Source organism: Scomber scombrus, chromosome 23, assembly GCF_963691925.1.
Source record: "Scomber scombrus chromosome 23, fScoSco1.1, whole genome shotgun sequence".
Classification (NCBI taxonomy): Eukaryota; Metazoa; Chordata; class Actinopteri; order Scombriformes; family Scombridae; genus Scomber; species Scomber scombrus.
The window spans coordinates 23860583-23884392 of NC_084992.1; the positions used below are offsets into that span (position 1 = coordinate 23860583).

General features: G+C 40.0%; 1 protein-coding gene across 1 annotated transcript in view; it reads left to right on the plus strand.

Moving 5' to 3' along the window:
- Positions 1-23810, plus strand: part of zanl (zonadhesin, like) — a 55519-nt gene that overhangs the window by 20598 nt on the left and 11111 nt on the right. Inside the window, exons 27-62 of the mRNA XM_062444527.1 lie at positions 154-347; positions 425-566; positions 926-1170; positions 1367-1515; positions 1665-1793; positions 2120-2258; positions 2356-2497; positions 2707-2903; positions 3188-3326; positions 4503-4747; positions 4944-5092; positions 5242-5370; positions 5697-5835; positions 5933-6074; positions 6284-6480; positions 6779-6917; positions 7322-7515; positions 7593-7734; positions 8094-8338; positions 8535-8683; positions 8833-8961; positions 9288-9426; positions 9524-9665; positions 9875-10071; positions 10408-10546; positions 12442-12558; positions 13079-13203; positions 13769-13914; positions 14914-15057; positions 15526-15633; positions 17487-17656; positions 18490-18692; positions 21699-21843; positions 22406-22653; positions 23097-23274; positions 23454-23562. Of these exons, the coding sequence (XP_062300511.1) occupies positions 154-347; positions 425-566; positions 926-1170; positions 1367-1515; positions 1665-1793; positions 2120-2258; positions 2356-2497; positions 2707-2903; positions 3188-3326; positions 4503-4747; positions 4944-5092; positions 5242-5370; positions 5697-5835; positions 5933-6074; positions 6284-6480; positions 6779-6917; positions 7322-7515; positions 7593-7734; positions 8094-8338; positions 8535-8683; positions 8833-8961; positions 9288-9426; positions 9524-9665; positions 9875-10071; positions 10408-10546; positions 12442-12558; positions 13079-13203; positions 13769-13914; positions 14914-15057; positions 15526-15633; positions 17487-17656; positions 18490-18692; positions 21699-21843; positions 22406-22653; positions 23097-23274; positions 23454-23562 (5785 nt within the window). The remainder of the gene's footprint in view (positions 1-153; positions 348-424; positions 567-925; positions 1171-1366; positions 1516-1664; positions 1794-2119; positions 2259-2355; positions 2498-2706; positions 2904-3187; positions 3327-4502; positions 4748-4943; positions 5093-5241; positions 5371-5696; positions 5836-5932; positions 6075-6283; positions 6481-6778; positions 6918-7321; positions 7516-7592; positions 7735-8093; positions 8339-8534; positions 8684-8832; positions 8962-9287; positions 9427-9523; positions 9666-9874; positions 10072-10407; positions 10547-12441; positions 12559-13078; positions 13204-13768; positions 13915-14913; positions 15058-15525; positions 15634-17486; positions 17657-18489; positions 18693-21698; positions 21844-22405; positions 22654-23096; positions 23275-23453; positions 23563-23810) is intronic.

The window sequence follows — 23810 nt, forward strand, 5'->3', positions numbered from 1 at the left end:
GCCAGACCAACAACCAAGCCACCAAGTATGACATGTCCTTTCCAATAATTATGAATTCGTGAACTATTCATCTCATTGTCTTTCTTTCATTCTCAAATGTATATTCCCTTATATATTCCATTCAACCAATTCCTTTGTCTCTGTGCCGTACAGACCCATGCCCTCCTAATGCAGAGTATATAGACTGTGGTCCAGCTTGTATCCCTACCTGTCAGGAGCCTTCCACCAACTGTACTGGTTCTTGCATAAGTGGCTGCTTCTGCAAACCAGGGTTTGTCTTCAAGGGATCCCGCTGTGTGCCACTGGAGAAATGTGGCTGCCTGGATGACCAGAATAACTATTATGAGGTTGGTTGTCATTATTAAAGTGTTACTGCATCCCCTAAGTCTGAGCCTGTCTGATCCTTTGTTCAAATGTGTTCCAGCCTGGTGAGATCATATTTGGAGATGGCTGCTCAAAGCTGTGTCGCTGTGCAGGGAACTACACTTTGGAATGTCTCGATAACTCCTGTGACCCAACTGAAGAGTGCCGTGAGGTTAATGGTGTTTCAGGCTGCTATCCTAAAGGTAATAATGTCTGGTAACTTGTTGTCCAACTGCATCCAAAATGAAGGAGTTATTATTTTAGACTATGCCTTTTTATAATGTTACACTGACTGAGTCAGTATGTTGACTTTATGATTCTTCTCTACTTGTGCTGCTGTTAGATTGTGTTTTTGTTATTAAGTGAAAGTTATATTTTAGGCTTTAGATTGACACTCTGAAATATGCTATAAGTCCTGGGTGATTTGTTTTCAATATCAGTGTTATTCTACAGAGGGTTTAGTTAGCACCTTCTTACTCTTAAAATGACTTCTCAGGCCAGTGAAACCTGTTTGTAACAAAATAACTGCTAACATACAGTTTCTTATTTGTTATTCCCTTAGGTACATCTACATGCATAGCGTCTGGTGATCCCCATTACACCACCTTTGACAAACGCAAGTACAACTTCATGGGCAACTGCAGCTATTTGATGTCTGGACCCTGCAATCAAACAACTCTTCCACACTTTGAGGTCCATGCTGACAATGAGAATCGCTTTAACAGGCCCACTATCTCCTATTTGAAGGCTGTACATGTACATGTACACATGGTGAAGATCTCCATCCTCAAAGGTGGCACTGTGCAGGTAAGAAATGGGGGGGAGGAAACACACTGTTGTCTTCGAGTCACTTGCATTCGCTGCTGAAAATGCACCGTTCCAGTTCCTAATACCATTGTAACATTAAAGTGTAAGATTTTATACAAAGACTTTTTAATAATTGACAGTTTCTGTTTTGTCAATAATCATTGATTATGCGATTACACTTGCTCTCCAAATACAGGTGAATGGGACCAATACAAACCTGCCAGTTACACCAGTCCCTGGTGTGTCTGTGTTCAAGTCAGGAAAGCACTACACTGTGTCCATGAACTTTGGTGTGACTGTTCGCTATGATGGAAATCACTTCATGGATATCAAAGTAATCAAAGAGTAAGTGCAGACTGAACACATGCTATCATTGGAGGCTGTCTCTTTACAGGCATTATTGCCCAAGACAGAATAATATTTGTCATTGAAGTTTTGAAATGCTGCTAACAGTAAACTTTGATAATCATACTAATGTTTCTTGTAATCTGCAGCTATCAGGACAAGCTGTGTGGATTGTGTGGAGATTACAATGGAGTTACCAAAGATGACTTCCGTAAACCAGATGGGTTGTTGGCCACCAATCCAAAAGACTTTGGAGACAGCTGGAACACTGATCCAGAGTGAGTATTGCAGAGGCATGTGTATGGAAACAAGCATACATAGATAGTTGTACAGACAATCTTCATACAAAGACTAAATCCAACTATCCCATATATGACTATCTATATTAAACTAGCTGTTAAAGTAAAGGGCCAATTCATCCAAATCATAATAAAACATTCAAGTTCTCAAATAAAAACTGTTGAAAAGAAAGAGAAAAAAACAATATACAACTTTTTAAAATACAGAATACTGGGTCTCCATACCAACAAATGGATGCAGATCAATATGATAACAAGGGACTAACACTCACAGAGCTTTTCTAACTGACTGTCTGCATTGACAGGTGTAATAAGAAACCCAACACCACCATCCCTGAATGTGATGAAGATGAGCAGGAACTATATGAGAGCTCTGGATATTGTGGCATCCTCCTGGACAAAAAGGGTCCATTTGCTGTGTGTCACCGCAAAGTCAACCCCAATGTAAGACACACACTCACACAGAGTACTCAGAAATTAAAAGCAGTTCCCTGTTTTGATGTGAGAATTTGTAACTCAAAAACTATATGCGCGTCTTCAGAATTACTTCAAGGACTGCATCTTTGACCTGTGTGAGCTGGATGGAGCCAAGCCCATTCTGTGTGAGGCCATCGAAGCCTATGTCAATGAATGCCAGGACCGTGGGGTCAACATTGGACCCTGGAGGAATGAAACCTTCTGCCGTGAGTGTTGGGTGAACAAATGGATTTGCAAATTTGGTGTATAAGTAAAAATATTTTACACATTTTCATCACTACTTGTTACTTTCTTACTGTAGAAAAAGCTCCTACCTCAGACAATATTTAGGAGAGTACTAGAGGAGTCCTAAATTGCTAGTAGTCAAGTCTATGCCCTCCCTATCACTGACTTCAGCTTACTATCCTCCCATTAGCCCTGAGTTGCCCCCCCAACAGCCACTATGAGCCTTGTGCAGACCCTTGTCAGGAGACATGTTCTGGGAAACCTCCCTCCTGCATCGGGCCCTGCTCTGAGGCCTGTGTGTGTGATCCTGGCTATGTCCTGAGTGCCGGCAAATGTGTTAGGAGGAGTTCATGTGGCTGCACATACACCAATGGGCAGTATTATGAGGTACAGAGAAGTCTATCTAGAAGGGAGTGTGTGTGTGTGTGTGTGTGTGTGTGTGTGTGTGTGTGTGTGTGTGTGTGTGTGTGTGTGTGTGTGTGTGTGTGTGTGTGTGTGTGCGTGTGTGTGTGAGTGCGTGTGCGCGCAAGCGTGAGATCTTTAAAAATTTCTCAGGGCATCTTTCTGTTTACATGCTGTCCTCCTTAGATGAATATTTGCTACTATGTCTATTGTTATAATTAAGGCGTCTTTCTGCTAACACTGTGCACATGTTTGTATGTGTGTCTTAGCCTGGAGAGGAGTTTTATGTGGAGGACTGTAAGCTGAAGTGTATGTGTGACGCTCCCTTCGTTACCTGTACGGCCTCTGAATGTCCCCCAATGCACGAATGTAAACTCCAGGATGGAGACCTGGGCTGCTTTCCCACTGGTAAGTTTATACCCATCATGCTACAAGTAGTGATTGAGTGACAGATAGAAAATCAAAATCAAAAGTCTTTTATTAAGTGAGTAAGGATGCCCCAGATAACTCCTTCTTTTTTGATTATTATATAATATGGATGGTTCCATTTAAAGTCTTCCTCTTCTCATTTGTTAAAATAATGAAATAAACCAACAACTCCAGTACCAACTACACCCAAACCAACAACTGCCAGACCAACTACACCCAAACCAACAACTGCCAGACCAACAACCAAGCCACCAAGTATGACATGTCCTTTCCAATAATTATGAATTTGTGAACTATTCATCTCATTGTCTTTCATTCATTCTCAAATGTATATTCCCTTATATATTCCATTCAACCAATTCCTTTGTCTCTGTGCCGTACAGACCCATGCCCTCCTAATGCAGAGTATATAGACTGTGGTCCAGCTTGTATCCCTACCTGTCAGGAGCCTTCCACCAACTGTACTGGTTCTTGCATAAGTGGCTGCTTCTGCAAACCAGGGTTTGTCTTCAAGGGATCCCGCTGTGTGCCACTGGAGAAATGTGGCTGCCTGGATGACCAGAATAACTATTATGAGGTTGGTTGTCATTATTAAAGTGTTACTGCATCCCCTAAGTCTGAGCCTGTCTGATCCTTTGTTCAAATGTGTTCCAGCCTGGTGAGATCATATTTGGAGATGGCTGCTCAAAGCTGTGTCGCTGTGCAGGGAACTACACTTTGGAATGTCTCGATAACTCCTGTGACCCAACTGAAGAGTGCCATGAGGTTAATGGTGTTTCAGGCTGCTATCCTAAAGGTAATAATGTCTGGTAACTTGTTGTCCAACTGCATCCAAAATGAAGGAGTTATTATTTTAGACTATGCCTTTTTATAATGTTACACTGACTGAGTCAGTATGTTGACTTTATGATTCTTCTCTACTTGTGCTGCTGTTAGATTGTGTTTTTGTTATTAAGTGAAAGTTATATTTTAGGCTTTAGATTGACACTCTGAAATATGCTATAAGTCCTGGGTGATTTGTTTTCAATATCAGTGTTATTCTACAGAGGGTTTAGTTAGCACCTTCTTACTCTTAAAATGACTTCTCAGGCCAGTGAAACCTGTTTGTAACAAAACAACTGCTAACATACAGTTTCTTATTTGTTATTCCCTTAGGTACATCTACATGCATAGCGTCTGGTGATCCCCATTACACCACCTTTGACAAACGCAAGTACAACTTCATGGGCAACTGCAGCTATTTGATGTCTGGACCCTGCAATCAAACAACTCTTCCACACTTTGAGGTCCATGCTGACAATGAGAATCGCTTTAACAGGCCCACTATCTCCTATTTGAAGGCTGTACATGTACATGTACACATGGTGAAGATCTCCATCCTCAAAGGTGGCACTGTGCAGGTAAGAAATGGGGGGGAGGAAACACACTGTTGTCTTCAAGTCACTTGCATTCGCTGCTGAAAATGCACCGTTCCAGTTCCTAATACCATTGTAACATTAAAGTGTAAGATTTTATACAAAGACTTTTTAATAATTGACAGTTTCTGTTTTGTCAATAATCATTGATTATGCGATTACACTTGCTCTCCAAATACAGGTGAATGGGACCAATACAAACCTGCCAGTTACACCAGTCCCTGGTGTGTCTGTGTTCAAGTCAGGAAAGCACTACACTGTGTCCATGAACTTTGGTGTGACTGTTCGCTATGATGGAAATCACTTCATGGATATCAAAGTAATCAAAGAGTAAGTGCAGACTGAACACATGCTATCATTGGAGGCTGTCTCTTTACAGGCATTATTGCCCAAGACAGAATAATATTTGTCATTGAAGTTTTGAAATGCTGCTAACAGTAAACTTTGATAATCATACTAATGTTTCTTGTAATCTGCAGCTATCAGGACAAGCTGTGTGGATTGTGTGGAGATTACAATGGAGTTACCAAAGATGACTTCCGTAAACCAGATGGGTTGTTGGCCACCAATCCAAAAGACTTTGGAGACAGCTGGAACACTGATCCAGAGTGAGTATTGCAGAGGCATGTGTATGGAAACAAGCATACATGGATAGTTGTACAGACAATCTTCATACAAAGACTAAATCCAACTATCCCATATATGACTATCTATATTAAACTAGCTGTTAAAGTAAAGGGCCAATTCACCCAAATCATAATAAAACATTCAAGTTCTCAAATAAAAACTGTTGAAAAGAAAAAGAAAAAAACAATATACAACTTTTTAAAATACAGAATACTGGGTCTCCATACCAACAAATGGATGCAGATCAATATGATAACAAGGGACTAACACTCACAGAGCTTTTCTAACTGACTGTCTGCATTGACAGGTGTAATAAGAAACCCAACACCACCATCCCTGAATGTGATGAAGATGAGCAGGAACTATATGAGAGCTCTGGATATTGTGGCATCCTCCTGGACAAAAAGGGTCCATTTGCTGTGTGTCACCGCAAAGTCAACCCCAATGTAAGACACACACTCACACAGAGTACTCAGAAATTAAAAGCAGTTCCCTGTTTTGATGTGAGAATTTGTAACTCAAAAACTATATGCGCGTCTTCAGAATTACTTCAAGGACTGCATCTTTGACCTGTGTGAGCTGGATGGAGCCAAGCCCATTCTGTGTGAGGCCATCGAAGCCTATGTCAATGAATGCCAGGACCGTGGGGTCAACATTGGACCCTGGAGGAATGAAACCTTCTGCCGTGAGTGTTGGGTGAACAAATGGATTTGCAAATTTGGTGTATAAGTACAAATATTTTACACATTTTCATCACTACTTGTTACTTTCTTACTGTAGAAAAAGCTCCTACCTCAGACAATATTTAGGAGAGTACTAGAGGAGTCCTAAATTGCTAGTAGTCAAGTCTATGCCCTCCCTATCACTGACTTCAGCTTACTATCCTCCCATTAGCCCTGAGTTGCCCCCCCAACAGCCACTATGAGCCTTGTGCAGACCCTTGTCAGGAGACATGTTCTGGGAAACCTCCCTCCTGCATCGGGCCCTGCTCTGAGGCCTGTGTGTGTGATCCTGGCTATGTCCTGAGTGCCGGCAAATGTGTTAGGAGGAGTTCATGTGGCTGCACATACACCAATGGGCAGTATTATGAGGTACAGAGAAGTCTATCTAGAAGGGAGTGTGTGTGTGTGTGTGTGTGTGTGTGTGTGTGTGTGTGTGTGTGTGTGTGTGTGTGTGTGTGTGTGTGTGTGTGTGTTTGTGTGTGTGTGTGTGTGTGTGTGTGTGTGTGTGTGCATGTGTGTGCATGAGCGTGGGAGCTTTATACATTTCTCAGGGCATCTTTCTGTTTACATGCTGTCCTCCTTAGATGAATATTTGCTACTATGTCTATTGTTATAATTAAGGTGTCTTTCTGCTAACACTGTGCACATGTTTGTATGTGTGTCTTAGCCTGGAGAGGAGTTTTATGTGGAGGACTGTAAGCTGAAGTGTAGGTGTGACACTCCCTTCGTTACCTGTACGGCCTCTGAATGTCCCCCAATGCACGAATGTAAACTCCAGGGTGGAGACCTGGGCTGCTTTCCCACTGGTAAGTTTATACCCATCATGCTACAAGTAGTGATTGAGTGACAGATAGAAAATCAAAATCAAAAGTCTTTTAGTAAGTGAGTAAGGATGCCCCAGATAACTCCTTCTTTTTTGATTATTATATAATATGGATGGTTCCATTTAAAGTCTTCCTCTTCTCATTTGTTAAAATAATGAAATAAACCAACAACTCCAGTACCAACTACACCCAAACCAACAACTGCCAGACCAACTACACCCAAACCAACAACTGCCAGACCAACAACCAAGCCACCAAGTATGACATGTCCTTTCCAATAATTATGAATTCGTGAACTATTCATCTCATTGTCTTTCTTTCATTCTCAAATGTATATTCCCTTATATATTCCATTCAACCAATTCCTTTGTCTCTGTGCCGTACAGACCCATGCCCTCCTAATGCAGAGTATATAGACTGTGGTCCAGCTTGTATCCCTACCTGTCAGGAGCCTTCCACCAACTGTACTGGTTCTTGCATAAGTGGCTGCTTCTGCAAACCAGGGTTTGTCTTCAAGGGATCCCGCTGTGTGCCACTGGAGAAATGTGGCTGCCTGGATGACCAGAATAACTATTATGAGGTTGGTTGTCATTATTAAAGTGTTACTGCATCCCCTAAGTCTGAGCCTGTCTGATCCTTTGTTCAAATGTGTTCCAGCCTGGTGAGATCATATTTGGAGATGGCTGCTCAAAGCTGTGTCGCTGTGCAGGGAACTACACTTTGGAATGTCTCGATAACTCCTGTGACCCAACTGAAGAGTGCCGTGAGGTTAATGGTGTTTCAGGCTGCTATCCTAAAGGTAATAATGTCTGGTAACTTGTTGTCCAACTGCATCCAAAATGAAGGAGTTATTATTTTAGACTATGCCTTTTTATAATGTTACACTGACTGAGTCAGTATGTTGACTTTATGATTCTTCTCTACTTGTGCTGCTGTTAGATTGTGTTTTTGTTATTAAGTGAAAGTTATATTTTAGGCTTTAGATTGACACTCTGAAATATGCTATAAGTCCTGGGTGATTTGTTTTCAATATCAGTGTTATTCTACAGAGGGTTTAGTTAGCACCTTCTTACTCTTAAAATGACTTCTCAGGCCAGTGAAACCTGTTTGTAACAAAATAACTGCTAACATACAGTTTCTTATTTGTTATTCCCTTAGGTACATCTACATGCATAGCGTCTGGTGATCCCCATTACACCACCTTTGACAAACGCAAGTACAACTTCATGGGCAACTGCAGCTATTTGATGTCTGGACCCTGCAATCAAACAACTCTTCCACACTTTGAGGTCCATGCTGACAATGAGAATCGCTTTAACAGGCCCACTATCTCCTATTTGAAGGCTGTACATGTACATGTACACATGGTGAAGATCTCCATCCTCAAAGGTGGCACTGTGCAGGTAAGAAATGGGGGGGAGGAAACACACTGTTGTCTTCGAGTCACTTGCATTCGCTGCTGAAAATGCACCGTTCCAGTTCCTAATACCATTGTAACATTAAAGTGTAAGATTTTATACAAAGACTTTTTAATAATTGACAGTTTCTGTTTTGTCAATAATCATTGATTATGCGATTACACTTGCTCTCCAAATACAGGTGAATGGGACCAATACAAACCTGCCAGTTACACCAGTCCCTGGTGTGTCTGTGTTCAAGTCAGGAAAGCACTACACTGTGTCCATGAACTTTGGTGTGACTGTTCGCTATGATGGAAATCACTTCATGGATATCAAAGTAATCAAAGAGTAAGTGCAGACTGAACACATGCTATCATTGGAGGCTGTCTCTTTACAGGCATTATTGCCCAAGACAGAATAATATTTGTCATTGAAGTTTTGAAATGCTGCTAACAGTAAAATTTGATAATCATACTAATGTTTCTTGTAATCTGCAGCTATCAGGACAAGCTGTGTGGATTGTGTGGAGATTACAATGGAGTTACCAAAGATGACTTCCGTAAACCAGATGGGTTGTTGGCCACCAATCCAAAAGACTTTGGAGACAGCTGGAACACTGATCCAGAGTGAGTATTGCAGAGGCATGTGTATGGAAACAAGCATACATAGATAGTTGTACAGACAATCTTCATACAAAGACTAAATCCAACTATCCCATATATGACTATCTATATTAAACTAGCTGTTAAAGTAAAGGGCCAATTCACCCAAATCATAATAAATCATTCAAGTTCTCAAATAAAAACTGTTGAAAAGAAAGAGAAAAAAACAATATACAACTTTTTAAAATACAGAATACTGGGTCTCCATACCAACAAATGGATGCAGATCAATATGATAACAAGGGACTAACACTCACAGAGCTTTTCTAACTGACTGTCTGCATTGACAGGTGTAATAAGAAACCCAACACCACCATCCCTGAATGTGATGAAGATGAGCAGGAACTATATGAGAGCTCTGGATATTGTGGCATCCTCCTGGACAAAAAGGGTCCATTTGCTGTGTGTCACCGCAAAGTCAACCCCAATGTAAGACACACACTCACACAGAGTACTCAGAAATTAAAAGCAGTTCCCTGTTTTGATGTGAGAATTTGTAACTCAAAAACTATATGCGCGTCTTCAGAATTACTTCAAGGACTGCATCTTTGACCTGTGTGAGCTGGATGGAGCCAAGCCCATTCTGTGTGAGGCCATCGAAGCCTATGTCAATGAATGCCAGGACCGTGGGGTCAACATTGGACCCTGGAGGAATGAAACCTTCTGCCGTGAGTGTTGGGTGAACAAATGGATTTGCAAATTTGGTGTATAAGTAAAAATATTTTACACATTTTCATCACTACTTGTTACTTTCTTACTGTAGAAAAAGCTCCTACCTCAGACAATATTTAGGAGAGTACTAGAGGAGTCCTAAATTGCTAGTAGTCAAGTCTATGCCCTCCCTATCACTGACTTCAGCTTACTATCCTCCCATTAGCCCTGAGTTGCCCCCCCAACAGCCACTATGAGCCTTGTGCAGACCCTTGTCAGGAGACATGTTCTGGGAAACCTCCCTCCTGCATCGGGCCCTGCTCTGAGGCCTGTGTGTGTGATCCTGGCTATGTCCTGAGTGCCGGCAAATGTGTTAGGAGGAGTTCATGTGGCTGCACATACACCAATGGGCAGTATTATGAGGTACAGAGAAGTCTATCTAGAAGGAAGTGTGTGTGTGTGTGTGTGTGTGTGTGTGTGTGTGTGTGTGTGTGTGTGTGTGTGTGTGTGTGTGTGTGTGTGTGTGTGTGTGTGTGTGTGTGTGTATGTGTGTATGTGTGTGTGTGTGTGTGTGTGTGTGTGTGTGTGTGTGTGTGTGTGTGCATGTGCGTGCATGAGCGTGAGAGCTTTATACATTTCTCAGGGCATCTTTCTGTTTACATGCTGTCCTCCTTAGATGAATATTTGCTACTATGTCTATTGTTATAATTAAGGCGTCTTTCTGCTGACACTGTGCACATGTTTGTATGTGTGTCTTAGCCTGGAGAGGAGTTTTATGTGGAGGACTGTAAGCTGAAGTGTAGGTGTGACGCTCCCTTCGTTACCTGTACGGCCTCTGAATGTCCCCCAATGCACGAATGTAAATTCCAGGATGGAGACCTGGGCTGCTTTCCCACTGGTAAGTTTATACCCATCATGCTACAAGTAGTGATTGAGTGACAGATAGAAAATCAAAACAAATAGTCTCTTAGTAAGAGAGTAAGGATGCCCTAGATAAATCCTCCTTTTTGACTCGATAAAATATGGATGGTTCCATTAAACGTCTTCCTCTTCTTCCTTGTTAAAAAGGTCAGGGGGTTAACTTTCATTCCATCACAGTAGTCACCACAGTGATTAAAGTTTTCCTTCGCCTCGACCGATTTCCGTAAATTGGACTGCCGAAAGGCCATATATGAGATCAATGCAGATCCGATGGGAATTACAGAGTTATAATAATAATAATAATAATATAAAATGTGATACACTAGGCTACATTATTATCACAACAAACACACAAATCAGACATTGGCTGCCCACGAGTCATTTTCTAAATATCTGTAAATTGTTAAAATGGTGTTGGAAGAAAGCAGACCATTACTGCATCTAAATGACTGAGTTAAATTGTCACAACTCTCCACCGCTTTGTCTGTGCCTGCTGCTCGGAGGACTCAGCTCCGCCCCCGAGATGAAGGAGAGGAGCAGCTAACATTAGCCTCTGCTGCTATTAGCTGTCTTCGCGCTGCTCTCCTTTGAGAGTCTGTTCACGGCAGGAATACTTCTACTTTATTCCTCCTTTATTCCGCGGCTACAGGACGCTGTTTTGTTAGCTGTGGTCGAGCGACGCAGGGAGTGAATGAAGAGAGAGAGTGCTGACAATAAGAAAGCCGCTGAATCAGATCAATACAACTTTGTTTTCTGATTGTTTCACAGCGGTTACATTTAACAGCACAAATAAACTTCCCCACACACCTCCACTCAACCCTGCAGCTCAGCTTCAAACCTCTGAATCTAAAACACTTGCATGTTGTTTAAAAGTAAATGGCAGCGACATTATGCTGGTTTTGGTTGGTTCAATCAATGTAAGAAAGCAAAGTCTTAATGAGAGATCTTCATTATGGCTATGATGATGATCTCTGTATTAAAGACCCGCATGTTTCACCTCTGGTGGAACTGAGCATCAGTGTGTGCTGCTCACACAGAGACAGTGAACCAGGTGAAAACTGGAGGTGACAACTACACTCGTCATGTTACTGTAAGTGCATTAAAATCTACCGGAGTAAAAAACAAACAAGATTGAATTGAATCCACCCAAAAGACAAGTGGCTATTTGATTTTCGTTTTAAAATACAAAATATTAAATTTAAATACAAGCTGTTTTTCTTTTTCCTGGTCAAATAGTGATGAGCAGAAATTTAAAAATGGTTTGAATTTCTTTTCATAGCCTATTTAGAATAATAAAAGATAAAATCACTGACAAACGAGACCCATTTTCTCATATTCTGAGACTGGATGTTGTCATCAAGGCAAGAGCACCATAAATATAAATAAAAATCCTTTCTGTGTCACTGCAACGGTCTGGTGGACCTTTTGAGTTTTTATAATGTTAATAACTATTTTCTGAAGCCCATAAGGTGCTAAAATAAAATACAAACCATTTCTGAACATTTATACCTCTGACCCCACTGTGGTTATACAGACCGCAGTATGCCTTATTATTGCCTGTAAGCTTTTCCATTTCATTTAGAAAAGAGCAGCAATGGTGAATGCAATGGGTGAAATATAATCTTGTTCAGCAGGAGAACAGGTTGCTGTTTTCTCAGCTGTTTCCACTTTGTTTTACTTTAAATCCTAGAAAGGGTTTTTATGAAAAGGTAGATGGTGAACAGCTTATGAGTTGGCCGAAAAAAATGTTTGTCCAAAGATTTTTTCTTTGCTTTAATCCCTGCAGTGGTTGATAGCAATATCCCTGTAGCTTAAAATGTGGCTGGATATGAGTCAAATTCAGATGAGAACTGAACAGTTCCTCTCTCTCAGGCTCTCAGGACTGTGTGGTATCTGGAGATCCTCACTACAACACATTTGACAAGAAGTTCTACAGCTTCATGGGAACATGTACCTACACGCTGGCCAGAACCTGCAAGAACAACACAGGTAGGAACAGGTTTAGATTTTTGCAAGTGATATTACAGATTTTTCTTTTATCATTGCAACTACAAATTAATCCAGTGTTCATAAAATTGTGTTTTATCATTTAAATGAGCATGAGAGGTTTTGTTTTATTTTTGTCACCTATAATTATTACAAAACTCACTACAGCACTACAACTGCATGATAAATTAAAATAACCATAACTTCATTAGTTACTGCAAAAAGCCAGCAGTGAACTGTTTTTATATAAGTGTAAATGCACTGACTGTGACAGCTTTAGGTAGGAGGGACATCCGAATAGTGACCACTGAATGTAGCTTTGACATTGATTAGAGAATTAGAGAATTTCAACACATGAAAACAAAGATTTTTCGTCTTGACGTGATCCGGCACAGAAGTTTGGTTTAGTCCACACCTGCTACAGCACAACAACTTGGTAGAGTCCGAGTCATACACCATATCACTCTTAATATTAACACTCATTAAATCTGTGGTTATGTATGGTGTTGTGTTCCTTGTGCAGGTCCTTGGTTCTCAGTGGAGGGGAAAAATGAGGAGAGAGGAGTGACAGGTGTATCTTACCTGAGAAAGCTCTACATCACTGTGAATGGAATCACTGTGACATTGATGAAAGCAAGAAGGACTCTGGTCAGTATGACAACATATAGCCCAGTACATGATAGATTCTGTTTCTATGGATGCAGATAACCTTTACACCCTGCTATTATTACAAGAGGATGATTGGGCAACACACACACACACACACACACACACACACACACACACACACACACACACACACACACACACACACACAAATATACACATACTGGTGCCAGCTGTATCACTCTCTATATATCAGTATTAATCCTCTGGTTTAGTAAAATTACAACTCAAATCTTGTCCCTTCTTCTCTTCACCTTTTCTTTTGATCTTTTCATTCTCTTGCTTATCCCTGCTCCTTGACTTTCATCCCATTTTAATGCCATAATCCCAGAAATCTGTCCACACTCTTCCTGCTCATTCTCGTCTGTTTTCTCACTCTAAACACATCATCTTAACATACAAAAATAGAGCAAGAGAAAACATCCCTGTGTGCCGTGTTCAATTGGAAAAGCTGAATGGAAACTGCAAATATGTAACAAACATAAACTGTACCTGTAGCTTCTATTTAACACCATCATTATGTCACCTTTTCTTCCCCATCCTGCAGGTTAACGGACGGCGGGTGGCCCTCCCTCACTCCCCTTCTCCTCTCATGTCTCTCAGTCTTGCTGGTCAGTACATCACCCTGCAGACAACCTTTGGCCTCCAGGTACGCTGGGATGGGAACCATTACGCCAAGATCTCAGTTCCCAGGTTAGTATGGATAGAGGTTTAAAGTTAACAAACAGATGGTGACACTCTGTCAGAGGTTGACCATCCTCTGCAGGTATATGTTTATCAACTATGTCAAAAGTTAGAATTGTAAATATTAATAATACAGTTTACTGACATTTTACAAAAAACCCACAGAGAACTAGTGGAACTCCCTTGGTTTGTTAAAATAAATTATCCAACATGAATGCTTTCTACAGTAGCATCTGTAAGATTTAGTAGCATAGTTTTGAGGTTGGTGAAATGGTTTAAATCCAGACAGAAACCTCACCAGTGACACTAAAACAGAGGTTGAACTGTAGAAGCCATTTACGGCCTTCTATTGGTTGATTCTGCTGTCAGTAAAATATGTCAGGGCTCCTATTGGCTAGTTTTATTGTGTCCGTCTGTGTTTTTTTTCTTCAGTGTTCTCTCAACATTAACTGAGCAATGTGTGTTCCTTGGTCATTATATCAAACTCAGACAGGGAGCCAAGCAGTTCACTGTGCACGTGTTTATTTAAAGTGAATTAATTCACTTTAAATAAACAAGTGTCAGCTGTCCATACAACCTCACACTTGACACTGTACCTCTCTGGGTCTCCAGCAGTACACCCTCCAATTGAAAAGTCTAGTCAGAGCCCAGAAGGTCTGCCCTCTTCTTTAACCAGAATTTAACACCCAATCACCGTGTTAGGTGTAGGATGACTCAACTACAGAGGTATATTTCATTAAAAGAAGAAATAAGAACATCTGGACAAGCTGAACTGTAGTTCAAAGGTCACTGCTATTATTAATAAATCCTCTCTACATTCTACATTTGGTCATATATCTCTTATTGATGATGGTCTTGCTGATATTATAAGATGAAGAGATTTCTGCTTTCACTCTCATTGTTTCTAGAATTACATTAAAGGGCCAAACAGTATTTGTCCTTTAAGTCTTCTTAAGACATTCTTCCTCATTTCCTAATCCTGTATCCCCTGTGTTATTGTCTGTCCAGCTCCTACTATGACCAGATGTGTGGTTTGTGTGGTGACTATGATGGAAATGGAGACAATGATTTCACCACACCAGATGGCACTCTGTTAGGAAATGTCAATGACTTCTGCAACAGCTGGCAGACAGAAGATGATGAGGATGACTCGTGAGTTTATACACATTCATCCCTGTGCTGTAATTTAAGAAGTGACAGATTTCTTGGAAATTCATACATGTGACTTAGTTACATGTGAATAGTCTGATGGATACACTCTTTATAATCTCTCTATAATCTGTGAATGCATTCAGTATGATGGTTTGGGAATGACAATTAAAAATATAAACCTATAGTATAAGCTATGCAGGCAGTGTATGGATCTGTCCTTGCATGTCTCAATTCTGTACACACAAATAGACATTTTGAAGACAAAATGTATTTCTAGCAAGATCACAAAATATGTCTGTGCTGTCTCATTGCATGTTTAGAACTGAGACAAGCCAGAGAATGTCTTCTATTACCTTCTCACTAGCTTTCACATTTCATTCTGCTACAATTCTTGAGAATTAATTAAATTGTATGGGCTGTTGATTTAAGGAGTGGCATAAACGTGACACTATTGGTGTGTTTGATCAGGTGTACCCCGGGCACCAAGCCTGACCCAGACTGTGACCCCAAACTCGAGGCTGAGGTGGTGAAACCAGACAAGTGTGGCAAAATCAACATTTCTGATGGTCCCTTCAGGTGAGGAAACCACTTTTTGTCTGATTTATTAACCTGGTGCACCTGTTGGACTACACTGTATGTACTGTTCAAATGCCTAAAACCAAAGCTAAAAAATAACTAAAACCATCACCCTGCTGGGATACAGATTCAGAATCAAGTCTTTGGCTTCAATAGCTAAAATATGACTAAACAGGACCCTGTGCAGTTTTCAGTGTGGACCAATTTGTGTGCTCCATCTATCTATCTATTTATCTATAGATAGATAGATAGATAGATAGATAGATAGATAGATAGATAGATAGATAGATAGATAGATAGATAGATAGATAGATAGATAGATAGATAGATAGATAGATAGATAGATAGATAGATAGATAGATAGATAGATAGATAGATAGATAGATAGATATAGCTCAGAATGAAATATTTTAAGCATTAAATAACCAGTGTGTAGGATTTAGTAGCATCTACCCATCCCCTCACCCTCTGAGTGTGTAGGAGAACCTGCAGTGCAGACCCTCATTAGAGCCAGTGTTTGGTATGTAGAACAACCTCACCATTTATCCAAAATGAATGACATACACATTATCTAGTGCCGTGGCTTTAATAGCAACTGTAGTCATGACATATAGTTTAACCACCACAACACCTCAGCAGAGAAGTTGAAATTCATCTTAAGCCAGAAGGTTACAACTGTTATTGCTCTAACATCAACTATCATCTGACCCACAACCTAACATCAATCTGTTTGTCCCTGTTTTAATCCTACTGTCACTCCTCTTATCAATCTATATCTCTATCCTACCCTCCTTCCACTCATCCATCTTCTGCTCCACCTGTTCCTCCTTAATACCCTGCCTTTGTCCATATTCCCTCCATCTGTCATCCCTCTGTTCCTATCTATCTATCTATCTATCTATCTATCTATCTATCTATCTATCTATCTATCTATCTATCTATCTAGTGGAGTAAGCCACCACACACCCCCCCCCCCCACCCCCCCCACACACACACACACACAGATCCTGGTATCCTTACAAAGATTATCCATCTCATTTATCTTACTTTAAGATTACAGTTAGGGTTTGTTCTTGGAATATTATCAAACAGCGTTGGACTGTGGACCACACTAAAAGGCATAAAACATGCACACACGAGTGTTTAAGTGTCATTTCATATATCAAATGTTAATCAAACAGGAGGACAGTAGTTGATAATTTAAGATATGGATGAAAGTTTTCTTTATGATTGGTTGCTTTCATGGTACTGGTGCACTGAAATACTGAGTCCACATGTTCAAAACTCTGCACATAGTCAACACAACAGCAACAATTGTGAACCTAACTGTGACACTCACAAAAAGTATTCAGTGACTACAGACTTCAAGTTTCTTGAATACTTTTCTATCTCAAACATAAACAAGCAACAAACCTGCAGCACATTTTACATATTTACATCCTCACATCCAAACTCTTTAGTTTTTGTTTAAACACTAACATGTATTCATAAGGACAGCAACTGCCAAATAATAACCACACTGAAATACATCTATATTCAACCAAATGTACTGTGGGAAATCAAGCCCACTGAATGCGTTCCTGCTGCATTTCTATGACTTGTTTCTGTATAACACTGTAGTACGTTTCTAAGGGAGCTACACATCTGACTAAATGTGGATGATGGAGCATACTTACAGTTTATTCTTAGTTTCACTTCAGTTTGTGAAAATGTTTAGAATACCTATTTTATTTAGGATGTGGTTTCATGTATTGCTATATATCTCAGTTTACAAGAAAAGAGTTGGCAACTATTTGCTAACTAACAACTATGAGGATGGTGTCAGCAAAATCAGTGTGTTTTCTCTGTTCCAGGGAGTGTATCAGTGTGGTGGATCCCACTCCCTTCTTCCAGAGCTGTGTGTATGACATGTGTCAGTTCAATGGCCAGCAGAATGTTCTGTGTGACCAGCTCCAGGCCTACACTGATGCCTGCCAGAGTGCTGGAGCCAAAGTCCACCAGTGGAGGACTCCAGACTTCTGTGGTAAGTTGTCATCGCTTTACTATGACGTAGTTTATCATTTTAACAGAGGATCATACTCCTTCCTGCTTCTGGTTGGAGCACAGGACATCCTGAATGCTGCTGATATCTCTCTCTTTGAGGACATGGAATATAATATCCCTGTCAATCTAAACATATTCATCATTTTTTCCTGGCAAATGTATATGGGTCAGTGATGTATACGGATTTTCAACAAGTCACTTTTAAAATAATAGAAAATGATAAATTTAGATAAAACGTTTCTGTATTTAACCTTTAGGAATAATGGATGAAGCTCTAGAGATGGTGATGGTTAATTGGTCAGTCAGTCAGTATGCCACTTAGCTCAGAATGAAATATTTTAAGCTTTAAATAACCAGTGTGTAGGATTTAGTAGCATCTACCCATCCCCTCACCCTCTGAGTGTGTAGGAGAACCTGCAGTGCAGACCCTCACTAGAGCCAGTGTTTGATATGTAGAAAAACCTCACCATTTATCCAAAATGAATGACATACACATGATCTAGTGCCGTGGCTTTAATCTCTGTAGTCATGACATATAGTTTAACCACCACAACACCTCAGCAGAGAAGTTGAAATTCATCTTAAGCCAGAAGGTTACAACTGTTATTGCTCTAACATCAACTATCATCTGACCCACAACCTAACATCAATCTGTTTGTCCCTGTTTTAATCCTACTGTCACTCCTCTTATCAATCTATATCTCTATCCTACCCTCCTTCCACTCATCCATCTTCTGCTCCACCTGTTCCTCCTTAATACCCTGCCTTTGTCCATATTCCCTCCATCTGTCATCCCTCTGTTCCTCCATGTAGCACTGGCCTGTCCTCCCAACAGCTCCTACTCTCTGTGTGTGAGTTCCTGTCCAGAGACATGTCTGGGTGTGGTCGGACCGCCCGGCTGTGAGGACGTGTGTGTGGAGGGTTGTGAGTGTAATCCAGGATTCATCCTCAGCAATGATAAATGTGTGTCACTGAAAGACTGTGGTTGTGTGGACACCAGTGGAGACTATCACCCTGTAAGTGACTTTAATCACTTTCCATTTCTAATGTACATAAAGCAGTACTAACCTGATGCTCACTTTGACATAAGAGGGAAGTTTGTCACAACATAACCAGAACAAGAATGGTACACTATGATGAATTATAACCAAAGAGCAATAACAACAGGTGGAGGAATTATTCATGATCATATTATATAGCTTTGGAATGTCATCAATCTTAATCCTTACGTACTGTTCAGTGTCAAATTTTCCCATTTTTGACCCAAAATTGCCTAAGATTTGATGACTTCCCCTAATGTGAGTCAGAACATACAAAAAAGGAAATATTTCAACGTTAGCGTGTTTGACCCATATTTATCCAAAATTACAAAAATGTTCATTCTTTACATTTAAAGTAATTCATTGAAATATTTTTGTTCTCATGTTTCATGTGACATTGGACCACAACATAGTGTTTTTTACATAGTGTTTTTCTCATAAAAACTAGAGAATAAACTCTTCCTGCTTATTAGTGACTGATGAGATATTTATGAATGATTTGTGGTTCAAAAGTTTGTTATAGAGACTAATTATACTAACTATACTAATTATAGAAGAAATACAGTGACTGTGTGTCAGTATATGAACAGTATGTGAGGGTTACGCTAATGCCTACCTAGTTTTATAATGCTGACATTCTCCAATGTACAGTCAAGTGTAGGTATAAACTGCTCAGAACGTGTGCTAAGAAGAATGTTGAAAATATAAAATGACCAAAGGGAAGCTGGGAGAGTTAAAAAAAGTTAAGATGGTGTAAAGTAACAAAAATATAATACATGGTCCACAGCTCATTAGGAAAAAAAGTAAGTTTCTCACTTTTCACCCTCCTGATATATTATATTTAGTGATATGCTCACCTTTCATTTATCAAATAAGTGAAGTGAGTCTACATTGATGCTTTTGATCAATCAACCAATCAATCAGTCAGTCAATCAAACTTTATTTAAATAGCATATTTCATAAAAGCTAGTGTAGTTCAAATGCTTTACAATGAGTTGATTGACATGGTGATAATAAGAATCAAGTGATAACATAAAGAAAAGGAATAAAAAAAACAAAGAACCTCATAGGACAAAAATTGAGAGCAATGCATGCAAGAGAAAATAAGAATGATAAAAAAAATTAGAAAATTAGTAAAAAAGTAAATAAATTAAAAAAAATAAATAAATAAATAAATAAATAAATAAGTACAATAAAAGAGAAAATAGGAAGGGTTTGTTAAAATTTAGAGTAAAAACTAGGTTTAAATAGATTAAAAAGACAAAAGAAAAGTGAAAAAAGAGCCAAAAATAATATTACAATAATAATATCATTACAAATACTATTTTTATTTTACAACTTGTAAAATATTTGAACAGAAACAAAATATTCCAGGTATTCATTTTTACAGCATTGATTAACAATATGTCAACATATGTTATCATTAATAGGGCCCACGCACTATACAGTGTGAAGGCCTTATTGTATCTGTAGAGATTATTATTATAAAAAACAAACGCCTTTCTGACAGCCTAAACGTGCCCCAAAACTCACGAAAATGTGCACGCACATCAGACCTGCCGAAAAATATATTATAATATAATATAATATATAATATATAATAATAATATTTTATGGTTCGCCAAAATGGCCATCGCAAAATGGCTCAATAGCGCCCCCTAACAAATATAAAAATGTGAAAAATTGACTACATGAACGAAATTTGGTATATATATATGTATCATGTCCAGACGCACAAAAAAGTCTGTGGACCCATGACGTCACTCCAACAGGAAGTCGGACATTTTTTAAATATATGTGCGATTTTGGCGATTTCCACGCCTCGTACTTTAACAAACTTGTTTTAGGGATTTAATCCGACCGACTTCAATTTCACTCAGAAACATCTTGAGACATTGGAGATGAAAAGTTATCAAAAACTTTCTGATAAGGGATCTGGTTTGGGCGTGGCAGCGCCGACAATTTCCTTTGCCTTTCGATCCTTCGCCAAAAAGCAGGAAGTCCTTATAACTCCTACAGACATCGTCCGATCTACACCAAATTAGTCACGCGTTTAGAAGGTCCTGCCCTGAACACGTCTATGCATCAATACTGTGTCAGCTCCATAGCGCCACCTACTGGATGTAATAGTGCCCCCTAGAACATTTTAAAAAAATTGAGCCCCTCGACTCAGATTGACATAGACAAACGAAATTCGGTACACATATGTATCATGTAAAGCACAAAAAAGTATCTTACACCAATACCCTAACTCCAACGAGAAGTCGGCCATTTTTAAATCGTATTTGAATGAACTCCTCCTAGAGATTTAATCTGACCAAATTCACTCAGAAACATCTTGAGACATTGGAGATGAAAAGTTATCAAAATGTTTTTGATTACTGGTTTAGTTGCTTCATGGCGATGTGAGGAATTTTGATGTTTCGCCATTAAACAGAGACTGCTGGCCAAACGGCACCACTGCACCCTGTAGAAGATTAAGAAAATTGAGCCCCTCCCTTCAGATTGACGTAGATAAACAAAATTTGATATATATATATATATATATGTATTGTGTAAAGTTGCACAAAAAAGTCTCTTGGACCCATACCCTCACTCCTACAGGAAGTCGGCGGTTTTTAATCAAATTTGCCATTTTGGCACTGTAAAATACCAATTCCACACTTTAATGAATTCCTCCTACAGATTTAATCCGACCGACTTCATATTGACTCTGTGTCATCTCAAGACTTTGAAGATGCGTTGCGGCATGTCTCGTTCATTCGTGGCGGGGCGGGGGAGCTTGGGCCCGGTCATCGCTGCTTGCAGCTTTAATTATTATTATTGTTATTACTCTTGTGTGAAATACGAGAAAGCAAGTGGAAACTTAATGTACATTTTGGTCTTTGGAAATGTCATACTGGTCAGATCTATGTGCAGACCAGTATGTAAGTAAAGAGACTGAGAGAAAAACCTCATGCTTTGTGTGCGTGTGTTTGACAGGTGGGTGATGACTGGTACTTGCCAGGTTGTGAGCAGAAGTGTGAATGTCACAGTGGAGGTTTGATCCAGTGTCGCAACAGCAGCTGTAAACCAACCACTGAGAGCTGCCAGCTACAAGATGGAGAGTATGAGTGCCGCCCTCTGGGTATGTTTTTGTATTATACTATTTCACAGAAAATGAAGGGTTGTACTGGCACCCAGCAGCTCATTTTTGCATTAGGGCCAACTCACAAGGCCCTTAAAGCCTGGAGGCCCTGTCTCAGTGGGGTCCTGTGTCAAAATGTGTCTTCATCATGTCAGCTGACATTGTGCCTTTAGTGCAAAGTATATTCATAAATAACTTTGTGCCTAATCACCACACTATAAACCTGGGGCCAGGTATCATTTCAGCAGAATACACACTGTATACAATGCACACAGAGTGGGAAGAGCAAGGTTAATAGGCCTCCACTAGCTCAGTACTCTGTCCTGGGCCGCCTGGCAGGTAAATCCAGCCTTGGACTTTCCAGACTCCCAAGAAAACATTTGGATGGAAACTAATCATTTGTTGTTATGCAATATCTTTGAATAACAACTTTTTATTACAACCCATTCCATGTACTGCATGCTACAGTGGTTTAGACTATGATACATCAGCAAATCCCAACAGAGAGAGTTTCATTGCACGCATCAAATCAAGCTCAATTCTCTCTCTTGTTCTACCACAGGAAACGGTATCTGCTCAGTGTCTGGGGACCCTCATTACACCACCTTCGACAAACGCACCCACCATTATATGGGAGCCTGCTCCTACACCTTGACAAAACCATGCAACATCTCCTCTGGCTTGCCATACTTCACTGTGGACACCCAGAATGAGCTCAGAGGAAGTAACAAGAAGGTTTCCTATGTCAGGGCTGTGGTGATCAATGTGAGCGGTGAGACCGTCATCCTTGGCAAGGGCCGCACTGTGCAGGTATGTCACCTGTCTAAGGTAGCAAAAAGTTTGGCAACCATGTGTTTACTATGTTGTCTGACTTGAAGGGAAAACTGCCACTTTTGCAGTAGAGCAAAAGTAAAACGTGTGCTTGTTGTAGCTCAGCCTATGTCAGGATGGCTAAATGTTGTCTCTCCAGGTTCTGTACTATGTTTGACTTCAGCCAGATAGACAGTTGTCAAGTTGTCAGTTGTTTCTTTGTTTCTGTGATTTGCCAGCACACAATATGTGAGGATACTGTGATATTGATTCAATACATTATCCAAATTCCTGGACAGTATAGTTTGGTCCTGACAAATGAATTATTTTCACCATATCACAGAACATGGTTATAATAAGGAGTTTATACTGTATTATCTTGAATTACCACAGTGGCCACTGTTGCAGAAATTACAATGTCAAAATAAATATCTGCTCTGCAGGTCAATGGGACAGTGGTCGTCCCACCTGTCACCTCCATCAATGAAGTGAAGATCTACTTGAGTGGCAAGTTTGTTGTCCTGGAGACATCCTTTGGCCTAAGGGTGCGTTTCGATGGTAACCATCATGCTGATGTCACAGTGCCAACCTCCTACAGTGGTCTGCTTTGTGGAATGTGTGGTAAGAACCAGTATCAGTGATTATCTGTGTCCCATTTCATTCATTCTACCATTAACTTCATATAATAACTACAAGCAGAGTGAGATATTTTCAGTTGGAAGCCTTGTGTTACTTCATGTCTTTTTTATCATAAAACTTTATCACTGTGTGGTGAGTCTTAATGTTTGTTTTCTCTGCAGGAAATTTCAATGGAAACCCTAAAGATGACAACATGAAACCAGACAAAACATCCGCTGACAACACTAATGAGCTTGGAGACAGCTGGCAGGTTCCTGACCCACGGCCCGAGTAAGTCACACAAACAGGACTGAGGCTCCAGTCAGACATACACAAATTACTGCTGGAACAGAAAATAGCATTTACAACAGGCCTGTATTAGAGACAAGTAAACTAACCACTTCTCCATATTTACCCGCTGAATTATAAAGTCAGTATAATGTTCATTTCCACACTCATACTTTCCCATCTGATGTCCTCACTTTCTCTTTTTAATACTTTTTAATGCAATCTTATTCACAAATTCTAATGTCTTTTCA